Source organism: Temnothorax americanus, unplaced genomic scaffold (assembly GCF_048541705.1).
Source record: "Temnothorax americanus isolate GAGA-0224 unplaced genomic scaffold, ASM4854170v1 Scaffold21, whole genome shotgun sequence".
Lineage (NCBI taxonomy): Eukaryota > Metazoa > Arthropoda > Insecta > Hymenoptera > Formicidae > Temnothorax > Temnothorax americanus.
The window spans coordinates 3,456,116-3,469,053 of NW_027509349.1; the positions used below are offsets into that span (position 1 = coordinate 3,456,116).

Below are 12,938 nucleotides of genomic sequence, written 5' to 3' on the forward strand. Positions count from 1 at the left end.
AGCTGACAGCGATCGCTGTAACTTGAGACGCCATACTAGGATAAAAGTAGGTAAGGAAATCTGTAATTCCGTAATTTTTTTTCGTTTTCTATATCAAATCGGAATTTCCCTGAATCATTGATGTATGTTCTGCAATTTTGGAAAAGAATTTTTAATACTGTCAAATTAATAAGACGCTACGTGACGACAAAGAAATGTCGGTAAAACAGTCAACTCCAGCATTACCTTAAGGGGATCCTGCAGCCGTATGATTTACCGACATTATCGTTTTTTGATGAATCTATTAATTGGCTTTACAGAATTGCAAGTTTTTGGTTTAGAATTAAAGTACGCACAAAAATCTAAGGTAAAAAACGCGATTTTATATCAAAAACACCAAAAAATTAAAAATATTACTTATTTGGGCACATACGCAGCTGTCACCTGACGACTATATTTGCTTAAAACAAAAATTCTGCAGTTTATACATACATAATTTTTATCATCTGCCCTTGGGAAAACATGTAAGAATAATATCGTGCAAGTAGAAGTAAGATTCAATGCGTACAAAAAAAGATCCATCGAAAAATTATTTTAGTAATGCAAATACGGATGCAAATGACAAGAAGAGCAGCAAAAGTAGTTGCCGGATCTTGCGAGAGATGGCGAGCAATCGAAAAAAGGACAGATGTCATTTTGTTAGACAAAGACAGATATAGGAAAAACAAAATTAGAAAGATTGACATTATCGACATCGAGGAAGTTTGCCAGTCACTGCAGGATCCCCTTACGGGGCGTTATTCTTTGACAGATGTACCGCCCCAGTCAAACTCCCCGCCTGGTAGTGTCCTCGAATCGGATCACGCGGGAGTATTAACGGCGATCGGCCGCGAGGCCTCACGCTACTCTGACACGCTTGGCTCTAGAACACCGTGACCGCCGGGGCACGAAGCCCTCGGGGCACGCGCTCCGCCTAACCGAGTAAGTAAGGAAACGATGAAAGTAGTGGTATTTCACCGTCGATGTTGCCATCTCGCACTTATGCTACACCTCTCATGTCTCCTTACAGCCGTATGATTTACCGACATTATTGTTTTTAGATAATTCGCTTTATAAAATTGCAAAAATCTTTTACAGAATTAAAGTACGCACAAAAATCTAGGTACATAAGCGCGATTTTATATAAGAAACACCAAAAAATTAAAAATATTACTTATTTGGGCACATACAGCTGTCACCTGACGACAATATTTGCTTAAAACAAAAGTTCTGCAGTTTATACATACATAATGTTTATCATCTTCCCTTGGGAAAACATGTAGGAATTATCGTATAAATAGAAGTGCTCGGAGGGAGGGGTGAGGCGCTTCCCGGATTCGCGAAAGTTCTATCGAAACTTGAAGGACCAGAGGGACCGTTTCCTCACGAGGTTTAAACGCAATGTAAACGAGCAAAGCAACAATTAAGCGACTCACTGGATCGTTGCTCGTCACCCTTCCTATGGTGGTGCTTCTCCTTCGACCCGTCCTTCAGGTGGTTGGCGAGTTCTTGAGCGTACAAGCGTGCAAGCAAACGGGAGGAGCAGTGCAGGCAAGGGTTGAGGCAGGCAAGCAGGCAGGATGCAACACGCGGCGATCTCCCACTGATTGTGAGATCCGGTCGTTTTGTCGACACCCGAGTGGTAATATACGTACACGAATTTAATGTTAGCTTGCTCGTGCCCGAAACTTGGGAGCGTTGACTCGACGATGTTCGAAAGATGTGTGTGTTACTTCGATTACGTCCGAACAATGAGTGATTTTTTTTCCGGCACTTTCTAGCTCGCGCACCTGCAAAGTACGGCGCAATTTTTCCCATTAATTACGGATGCTACCCGCGGGCGGGCAGCACAAGTCGGGTGAGTCGCGCGAATATTAACAAACTAACGATCGCGATCCGCCAACGTTCGCGCGAGTCACTAAGCACGAAATTGAAGTTACCGACGGCAACGCTTCAACAAATGCACGCCAATGATACGAGAAACAACTTATCGACTAATATGTAACGCGAACATCAAACAATTAACTTAGCAACTAATATATACACGTGAGCTCCAAACATACCGCCCACCAAAATACAATGCTTGTATTTTATTACACGGGATCCGTCGCCGGTGATGGCGTGCTCATCGGCAAGGGGCACAATTTTACCAAGGGACGCAAAATCGAGCCGTCTGTCACCCGAACCGTGGCAACCCGCGGGACGCCGTCGCTACCCGGATGTAGCTCTTTCACACGTTTCCGTTTCCAACGTAGCGGGGACGCGTTGTCGTCCTTGATGAGAACTAACGAACCTACGTTAAGCTGATTGGCTGTGGTCCACCATTTGGGACGCTGTTGCAGAGTATTAAGATACTCATTATGCCAGCGTCTCCAGAAATCTTGGTGGATCCGCTGTACTAGCTGCCATCGACCCAAACGATTTACTGGCAGCGGAGTTACGTCGGGAGAGAGAACGGCCACAAGGGGCTCCATGGTGAGAAGGTGGCCCGGGGATATAGGACCTCGAGATCCAAAGGATTGGTGCTCATAGGGCAGAGGGGTCTGGAATTTAGGACGGACTGAGCGAGGACCATCGTGAATTTCTCTATCGACAGAATTTGATCCCCTACCACCCGCCGAAGGTGTGTCTTAAACGACCTAACTCCCGATTCCCAGAGGCCCCCGAAGTGGGGCGCGGAGAGAAGATTGAACGACTATCTAATCTTCTCTCGCTCCGCCGCGAGGCGCATATGATTTTCGAGTTTACGCGCTGCTCCCACGAAGCTAGTGCCGCAGTCGCTATACAAGAGCGAACAGCGCCCGCGGCAGGTCACAAAGCGTCGCAACGCAGTAAGGAAGGAGTCAGTAGACAACGAAAGGGCTATTTCTAGGTGAATAGCCTTAACCGCGAAGCAAACGAAGAGTCATATATAAGCCTTGAAAGAGAAGACTCCCCGAGCTTGATGAGTAACCATGGAGAAGGGTCCCGCAAAATTTACGCCGCTTATCGAAAACGGCTTGGCTTTACTAACTCTTTCGACCGGTAGATTCACCATAGAGGGCTGGATAGACCGCGGATTTGCTCTGAAACATTTAAAACAACTCGAGAGTACGCGTTGAATCGCGCGGTGTACCCCCATGATCCAAAATTGCTGAGCGAGTAAATACTGCAGCGTGCGTCTACCCGGGTGTAGATGTGCACGGTGCACTTGCTCTGTAACGAGCTCGGTTAGCCTATGCTTATTGGGCAGTAACACAGGGTGTTTGGTCTCAAAGGTCAACCCCGAGTGGATGAGCCCGCCGCCCACCCTGAGAACGCCCGCAGGGTCCAGAAAGGGAGCGAGTTTGAGAAGAAGCTTAGGGATCCTTTTCGCGTTTCTAAGACAATCAATTTCGTCGCGAAAGATTTCCGATTGTACGACTTTTACTAAGACTAGTAACGCGGAATGCGGTTCGAGTTGATCCACGGCCAAGGTCGCGGGAACCGGCTTGGCCTTACGACGATTTGCAAATCTCAAAGCATAAGCTAATATTCTACAAATTTTATCCAACGACGAAAATCTACATATAACCGAATAAATGGAGCCAGGTGCATCGAGCGCAACGAGAGATACGATTTATTCTTCCTCGCCCGGGACAGATTCCTCAGAAAGAACAGGCTCGGCGCGGGACTCGGAATCTACTAGTCACTCAGGGCCTCTCTACCACATCGAATTAGCCACGAGTTCGCGAGGAAAAAGTTCACGTGAGCAGTGATCGGCTGGATTGAATTCAGTGGCAACATGACCCCAAGCCGATACTGAGATCTTCTCCTGTATCCGGGCAACGCGATTACGAACGAAGGTCTTTTATCGGTGCGGGGAAGAACGGATCCAATATAGAGCAACCATATGGCATCGGACCAGGCATACTCAACATCAATTTCTATATGTCCTTGTAGGACCTGACGGACGTAAGCAATCAAGTTAGCGAGGAGCAATGCAGCGCAGAGTTCTAAGCGGGGTAGAGAAATAGCGCGTAACGGAGCCACCTTAGATTTGGCACACAGAATCACGATTTTAGTCTCCGAAGAAGTGACAATACGCAAGTACACTACGGTCCCATATTTCTGTTTGCTCGCGTCGCAAAAACCGTGTAACTCGCGACGAACGTTATCGTCTGCGGGGAATGTACGAGGCATACGAAGGGAGACCAGCGCATCGAACTCCGATTGATAGCGTTCCTATTGGCGACGAACATCTAACGGAGGTTCGTCGTCCCATTCGAGCTTTAAGGTTCACAAGCGTTGGATCAATCGCTTCGCGGTGAAAGTCAGCGGAGCTAAGAATCCCAACGGGTCGAATATGCGCACCACTTCCGATAAAATGGTGCGTTTAGTGCATTTCCGCGTCAAAGGGTTAATTTGAAAACCGAAGCTATCTAACTGCGCGTGCCAGCGAAGGCCCAGAACTTTAAGCGCTTGATCCTTGGTCGGTTCAAAGAAAAGCATCATTTAGCTACATATATTTCTGTGTCGAGCCCTTCCAGCGCGGCGGGATGGCTGCTCGCCCATTTTCGTAATTTGAACCCGGCGCTCCGAAACAATTTAAGTAACTGGTCGCGAAGCGCGATAGCTTGTTCGACTATGCGGACACTGGCCACAACGTCGTCCACGTATAGAACCTCGAGCAGTATAGCGTAAATTAACGGATACTTTTCGCGATTTTCGTAAGCTAATCGAAGCAAACAGTAAATCGCTAGAAACGGGGAAGCAGTATTGCCGAAAGTAACCGTTTTGAGTAGATAGTCGAGGATAGGATTCAACTCCGAAAAGCGTTAGACAATGCGTTGATAATTGCGATGTTCCGGGTTTATCCAGATCTGCCGGAACATTTGTTTCACGTCCGCAATAATGGCCACGGGCTCAGCACGAAAAAGGAGCAGGACCGCGACAATGTCAGGCTGCAATTTCGGGCCACTAAGCAACAAATCGTTTAACGACAGCCCATTCAGGCATTTCGACGAAGCATCAAAAACGACTCAAAGTTTCGTAGTAGTGCTGTCTAGTTTGTAGACACCATGGTATGGCAAATAATAGATGCGACCGTCCGCGAGGAAGGGGTCGCTCGCTAACTCTATATAGCCACTGTCAAGATAATCTTGCATGAAGGCGTTATAACCGTCTCGAAACTCTGTGTTTGATCTAAATCGACGCTTGAGCGCGCGCAATCTATTAACGGCTATCGACTGAGAATCCACGAAAGTAGGGGGGTCTGATGCGAATGGATACGAAACAACGAAACGACCTGAAGGGTTGCGATAAGTAGTTTTATCGAATATTTCCTTACAACGCCGATCCTTCTCTGAACACGAACCATGCTCCGAGACTTCCTCCAACTTCCAAAATTGTCCCACCGTGGCATCGATTGACTCGATTGTGGTGGCGAAGGAGTGCAAGAATTGCACATGTAACGACAGAGAAACTGTGCCCATCAAAACCCATCCGAATACCGTGTTAAAGGCGTCTGGTGCAACCGCACGCTCCCCAGTCGCGGCCCCTTCGTAAAAGGGCACACCCAGGAGTCCTCCGTAGGGTGTCTTAGGCAGCAGCCAAGACCGGAATGAGCCCAATCCTGGCAGGAGGACAAGCAGGCAAGCAGAGTTGACGATCCGGTGGCTGATGGAGACCAGGGGACAGGAGTCCCGGAATAGATCTAAGTTCAGGCGCTCCGAGGATAAGGAACTTTTCTAAATTGATTGAGATTAAATAACATTTCCCATCCGGCGCAAGCTTATAGTAGATTTAAGTGCGTTTGCGGCTAAGTCCGCTGAGGTAACTCGCTTAGGATAAGTCCCCGAAAGGCGTCGGGCAAGTATCATGTTAGATTGATTGTTCGAGCCGGATTAAAAGGGGTTGTTTATGATTGCCGAGCGCGAGGCCAAAGTTAGTCAGGGATAATCGATTGAGCGATCCGAAGTCGCGTTCGCGAAATACTTTACCAATGGCCAAAACAGCGAAATAACCACCCATGATTGACGAGCGCGAGGCCGAAGTTAGTCAGGGATGGTCGATCGAGCGATCCAAAGTCACGTTCGCAAAATACTTTACCAAGGGCCAAAACAGCGAAATAACCGCCCATGATTGACGAGTGCGAGGTCGAAGATAGTCAGGGATAGGCGATCGAGCGATCCGAAGTCGCGTTCGTGAAATACTTTACCAAGGGCCAAAACATCGAAATAACTGCCCATGACTGACGAGCACGAGGCCGAAGAAAGTCAGGGATATGCGATCGAGCAATCCGAACTAACGTTCGCGAAATAATTTACCAAGGGCCAAAACATTGAGATAATAGCCCATGATCGACGTGCGCGAACAAGAAGTTAGTCAGGGAAAGTCATTCGAGCGATCCGAGACCGCGTTCGCGAAATAATTTGCCAAAGGCTAAAACATTGAGATAATAGCCCATGATCGACATGCGCGAACAAGAAGTTAGTCAGGGATAGTTGTCCGAGCGATCCGAGATCGCGTTTGCGAGATAATTTACCAAGGGCTAGAACATTGAAATAACAGCCGATGACTGACGAGCGCGAGACAAGAGTTAGTCAAGGAACGGCGTTTGAACGATCCGGTACCGCGTTCACGAAATAGTTTACCAATCTCTAAAATGTTAAAGTAACGGCCCATGACGGACGAGCGCAAAGCGAAAGTTAGTCAGGGAACGGCGATTGAGCGATCCGATATCGCGTTCACGAAATAATTTACCAATCGCTAAAATAGTAAAGTAACGGCACATGACCGGCGCGCAAAAGAAAGAAGTTTGCCAGGGTGAAAACCTGGTGCGTCGTTAGTGCGAACGCAAACCCGACGGAAATTTCCGCGGTGACGTCATAGGGTACCCGCACGCGTAAACAGCGTGAGTGGGGAAAGAGAAAGTCGGAACATCTGGCGAACATCTGGCACTGCGGCGCAATAGTCGGCGGAGTGGGGGCCGAGACCGATAGTGGGGAGCCCAATAACGGCCCGTAGCCCTGAGACTGCAGCGCAATAGGCGGCGGAGTGGGGGTCGAAACCGATAGTGGGGAGCCCGAAAGCGGCCCGTTGCTCGAGCACAGTATATACAGTATATACTGTATATACTGTGTATACTGTATATACTGTGGCTCGAGGCATTCCGTCGGGGATTCTCGAAGAGGTAACACGATATCGCGCGCTAACGTTTCTCGTGTAAGACTAAGCCCCGCGAGTCGAGCCCGGACGCGTTGATGGTTCGCCCCGAGATCCGTAACAACCGGCAGGACGCCCGCGGAAACGCGTTACATACCCGCGATACTAAAGCGGAAGACGCTGAGTCGTCAAATTGATTGTGAAGAGCGAAGCGAAGGGCGAGTCAGCCCCTGACACGCGTGTCAGCCATTTTGTGAACAACGAAGATCTGTGAACAACTTCCTGCGGGAAAACATTCAATTGAATAAATTGTTAAATCATGATATAAAATAATTCGAGAATTATCATCATTTACTTACCTTTATACTTACCTGGTCCATCGGCGGTGATCCCACGACGTCCCTCGGATAGGTGAAGCGGAGCTCCTTCAGTAGTAGCGGTGATGATCCAGCGTTGGCAGGAACCTGAAAATAAAAGAGAAGAATTAGATTGATAATTTGCGAAGTCATGACTACTTACCTTCTTGGTTGGTAAAGGTTAAATCGAGTGGCGACCGTGTTAAGGAATAAAACATCGGGAATCGGACACCCAAATCATAACGTCCGGTCACACCGATTCCTTATTTTTACCGGTGCGACGACCGTCACGCAGTACGAACACGAAGGATTCCGCCCCCAAGAGAATATCGAAAATTGTATTCCGGATCCGCTAGCGGCAGTCCCCGTAGATGACTCCACGATTTAGTGTCAACCCGGTTGTTGGGCAACGGCGAGGTTATGCGAGGAAGCACCATGGCTTCAACCGGGAATCGAACATCGTCTCAATCTCTCACTCGGATAACAAAAGATGTAAGGCCCCGCGTGGTGGCGGCTTTGGTTTCGTTGACGCCTAACACCGTCACGCGGTGCTTTGTCCGAGCGAAACCGCCTCTTCGAAGCTTAAGGTAACGAAGTTGGCCTGACTCGCGCTATCCAGCAATATGCGGACCGGGAACGCGTTACCGTAAACGTCGAGTGCCTCCGCACGAACGGTCGACAGTAAGACTACGCTATTTGAAACACTAGCCATCGAGACAATCGGTTTATCTTCTGAATTCCCCGGTTTCGTGGTATCGTTACTGGTAGGAGTGACCGCTGGGGCGGTCGCAAGAGATGGGGCGCTGATCTGCTCGAAATGTAGGAGGGAGTGATGCTTCGCCTGACAAGACCGGCAGGTCCACAAACTAGGGCAATTCTTCAAACTATGGCCTGCGCGGAGACAATTCAGACCCTTTTCGCAAGCAAAGCTATGCCGTTCTTTGGCCGAGAATTGTAGGAAACCGGGACATTTAGCCAACTGATGCTGCTTCTTGCATTTGAGACACGCGACATTTTGTGCGACGAGGGAAGTAGTCGACACGGCCTTCTTTGACGGTTGATTCTGCGATTTCGGTTTGTTTGGTTTTGTCGACGAGTCTGACACCGACGCGAGAACCGTACAGTATCCCGTTAGATACTTTGTCAGATGTTCATATCGTGGCGATTCTACCAACATGTGGGTTGATTCGAATTTTTCCCGTAGCGTGGAAGTGAGTTTTTCCAACAGATGATTGAGCAATACAAAATCCCATGATTCTACCGGGTAGCCCAGCATCTTCAAGGCGCGCGTGTTCTCATTAAACACATCCAATAAGGCGCGTAGAGATTCCACGGAATCCGCGAGCAAGGGCTTGACGTGTACAAACGAGCGCACTGCGTGGCTAATTTTCGTTTATTCTGATACCGCGCAAGCAGCGCATGATACGCTATCACATAATTCTCCGCGGTCAAAGGCAGATTTTTAACGACGCCGAGAGCCTCCTCCGATAATGAAGCCAACAGATACTGAAACTTCTCGATGGCGGAGACGCTATCGTTTTCGTGGATTGCCGTGTTAAATAACACAATAAAGGACAGCCATAGGGCGAGATCACCCGCAAACTGAGGAAGAGCGATCTTTGGTAATCGAATAGCCGAGCCAGGCGCGGGTTGCAAAACCTGCGAAGCAGTCGCCCGCTCAGCGGCAACTAAACTTTCGTACCGTTCTATTACGGCGAAGCGCATCGTATCAAATTCATCACGAATCGCATCTTCGATAGCGAATTTGTCATTCGTGGCCTCTTGAAATATTCTGAGGTGTGTCCCTTCAAATTCCTCGACCAATTTGAGTACCGTCGGATAACGAACTAGAAAATCCGGTCTCTGCGCTACATTGTCTACCGCGAGCAGGGAATAGTGGTGTATCTCCCTCATACGACGAAGGCACAATTCGCGTCGCGATTTATATCCTTTCGACATGTCGAAGGGCAATAAAAGTCAGGGGATGGCAGCAAGTAATAATATAGGAATGTGTATATATATACACGCGCGCAAATATGCGAGCTAACAACAATTTTAATTGCCTCACTTTAAAACGCCGAGCCAAACAACAACAAAAAAAGGGTGAAACACCGCGCCGCTCGCCAAGGTCGGGAGGGGCGGACAGCTCGAGCTCGAAGGTGAAGCTAAAGCGCTGGAATATTTCACTGAATATTTGATCGCCTATAGCAATACTATTTGTTAATAAGCTGCCTGCAACGAATATGCAGTTACTTACGAAAGAAATCGAGACAATGAAACGCGTGAACTACGATTACACAAATATCTTCGCCGCGAATGTGCCCATGCGACGAGCGGACGAGAGATATCACGCGGGCGAAGGGCGCACGCCGATTATTCCTCAATGTAATGTCCAGACGGACAAGGCGATTATCTTCGATTATTATTGAGACGAGCCAAAGTTTGGCGGTATTATCTAAACGCGAAAAGAAAAGAAATTATCCGGCTTGAAGGACCAATGCTCGGGGGGGTGTGAGGCGCTCTTCGGATTTGCGAAAGTTCTATCGAAACTCGAAGGACCAGAGGGACAGTTTCCTCACAAGGTTTAAACGTAATGCAAACGAGCAAAGCAACAATTAAGCGACTCACCGGATCGTTGCCCGTCACCCTTTTATGGTGGTGCTTCTCTCCTTCGACCTTGTCCTTCAGGTGGTTGGCGAGTTCTTGAGCGTACAAGCGTGCAAGCAAACGGGAGGAGCAGTGCAAACAAAGGTTGAGGCAAGCAAGCAGGCAGGATGCAACATTCTGCGGCGATCTCCCACTGAGACCCGGCCGTTTTGTCGACACCCGAGTAGTGATATATGAACACGACTTTAATGTTAGCTCGATCGTACCCGAAACTTGAGAACATTGACTCGACGGTGTTCGAAAGATGTATGTGTTACTTCGATCACGTCCGAACGATGAGTGATTTTTTTTCGGCACTCTTTAGCTCGCGCACCTGCGAAGTACGGCGCAATTTTTCCCATTAATTGGGGATGCCACCCGCGGGCGGGCAGCACAAGTCGGATGAGTCGCACGAATATTGACAAACCAACGATCGCGATCCGCCAACGTTCCGCGCGAGTCACTAAGCACGAAATTGAAGTTACCGACGGCAACGCTTCAACAAATGCACGCCAATGATACGAGAAGCAACTTATCGACTAATATGTAACGCAAACATCAAACAAATTAATTTAGCAACTAATATATTGAGCTCCAAACAAGAAGTAAGATTTAATGCGTACAAAAAAAGATCCATTGAAAGTTTATTTTAGTAATGCAAATATGGATGCAAAATGACAAGAAGAGCAGCAACAGTAGTTGCCGGATCTTGCGAGAGATGGCGAGCAATCGAACAAGGACAGATGTTATTTTGTTAGATAAAGACAGATATAGGGGCAACAAAATTAGAAAGGTTGACATTATCGACAACGAGGAAGTTTGCCCGTCACTGCAGGATCCCTTTAAGGGGATCCTAAACTGATCCAAATTACCGACAATTACAGGGAAAGTTCCAACTTTGAGTAGACTGCACAGAACTTAAAAATTTTTGCACACAATTAAAATATGCACGAAAACAAATAATGCGACTCTTGATTTCAAGACAAAAAAAATTTTTTAAATACATTTTTGAGCTGTTACCTACCGTAAAGGTTTGCTTATATAGGAGTTGTACAGTTTGTATGTACAAAATGATATACACGCACCATTCGTATAATGTGAACAAAGAATACCGTACATGAAAAATTAAAATTAAAAACGTAACAAAAAAGTTTGAACTTTTACTACTATTTTGTGCAAAAGCACATGCAGGTTGATAGGGTAAGCAGTATTGCGTGTAGCGAGAGATGGCGCAGCGATCGAACAAGGACAGATTACTATAGTAAAACAAGAACAGATATAGAAAAAACAGGATTAGAAATGTTGACATTATCGACATCGAGGAAGTTTGGCCTTTACTATAGGATTCCTTTAAACAGGGATATTTAGGTAAAAGTAAATTACAGATTACTTAAAAAATTGGTAATTTGGCAGAGAAAAATATCTAGTTCGTGAAAGTTAGTATTTAGGTAAAAATGAATTAATTTTTTTTGCAAATTATAATAAAAATAAATTTTTTATTATTAAAATAAAATTAATAGTTTGTCAAAAATAAATTACCGTTTATTTAAAAATTAATAATTAATGGAAAATAATTATTAATCTTTTTAGTAATAAATAATTAGTCTCATATACTACGTTTACGCAAGCGTTATTTCTGTAGTAACTTACGATAATTCCTTCGCGTAAACGGGATTTTGTAGTAACTTACGATAATTTACTCCACGTAAACGACTGAATTATCGTAAGTTACTACAGATGTAACGCACTATCTGCACTGAGCGCAAAACGCACATGTACTACGTTACATATGCTGTCACGCACTGCGACAGTGCGCCATTAACAAGGAATTATGCGAACGATCGAGAGAGATAGCCTCCTCACTCTCGTACTTCGGGATGTGCTTTGTCTCACTCCCACTATAACTTCTCCCCTGTTAATGGCGGACGGTGTCCTAACTCTTACTAGAGGAACTCTAGGTCTGCACGAGTATCACTACCCTCAAAAAAAAGGTACAGACGCCATTTTTGTCCGACTACGACGACGACGTTTCTTACAAAACTAGCGAAACTATAGCGATACTAACACCGCTAGCGTCGGAAAAGTGAAAAGAACACGTAACTAGCGCTGTGGTGCAAAAGTGGAAGTGACGTTCTGACGACGATGACATATCTTAACCCTTACTTGCCACCATTAAACTATAACTAGTTCAATGCTTGCCACACTTCTGAAAAAGGTCACGTACTTGCCACATTGGGGTGGAATCTACCCCAGCGACAAAAATTGTTATAACAAATAAGCTATTCAATATTTTAACTTGCCAAATTTTTTAGAACTTCTTAAAAGCTTACTTTTAAAAGTTATATAGGTTATATAGCCAAAAATTATGTATAATAAAAAAATTAAAATAGCAAAAAAAATGGAAAAATGGCTGTTTTTACAAAAAAATTCATTATTTTTTTATTTTTTTATAAAAATGGCTAATTTAGGTGTCTTCTACTAATGTAGTACTACAAGAAAAAAATAGTAACCCTTTAAAAAAAATATTTATTTTGAAAAATGAAGGAAAAAATTTCGTGAAAAAATGAATTTTGTGTTATAATCAAAATATGCTATAATATTTATTGTTTAAATCAAACTTTCATAAGATTTTTATTTGAACATAAGTAAAACATGTTATAAACAATAAAAACAAGCATTACAATCAATTTTAGTTCCTTTTTGCTTTCTCATAGAGGAAGTCGTTCAAAGTGTAGTGGGATCACCTGCACCCCAGTGTGGCAAGTAAGGCTGAATTTGTGAAATTTTAGTTGG

At 45.7% G+C, this 12,938-nt stretch overlaps 1 protein-coding gene across 1 annotated transcript; it reads right to left on the reverse strand.

The window, feature by feature from the left end:
* Positions 1-8,777: 8,777 nt before the first annotated feature.
* On the reverse strand, positions 8,778-9,458 carry LOC143897662 (uncharacterized). Its single transcript, XM_077406467.1, has one exon. It carries the CDS (start codon positions 9,456-9,458, stop codon positions 8,778-8,780), a length of 681 nt encoding a protein of 226 aa, XP_077262593.1.
* Between the last annotated feature and the right edge of the window lie 3,480 nt (positions 9,459-12,938).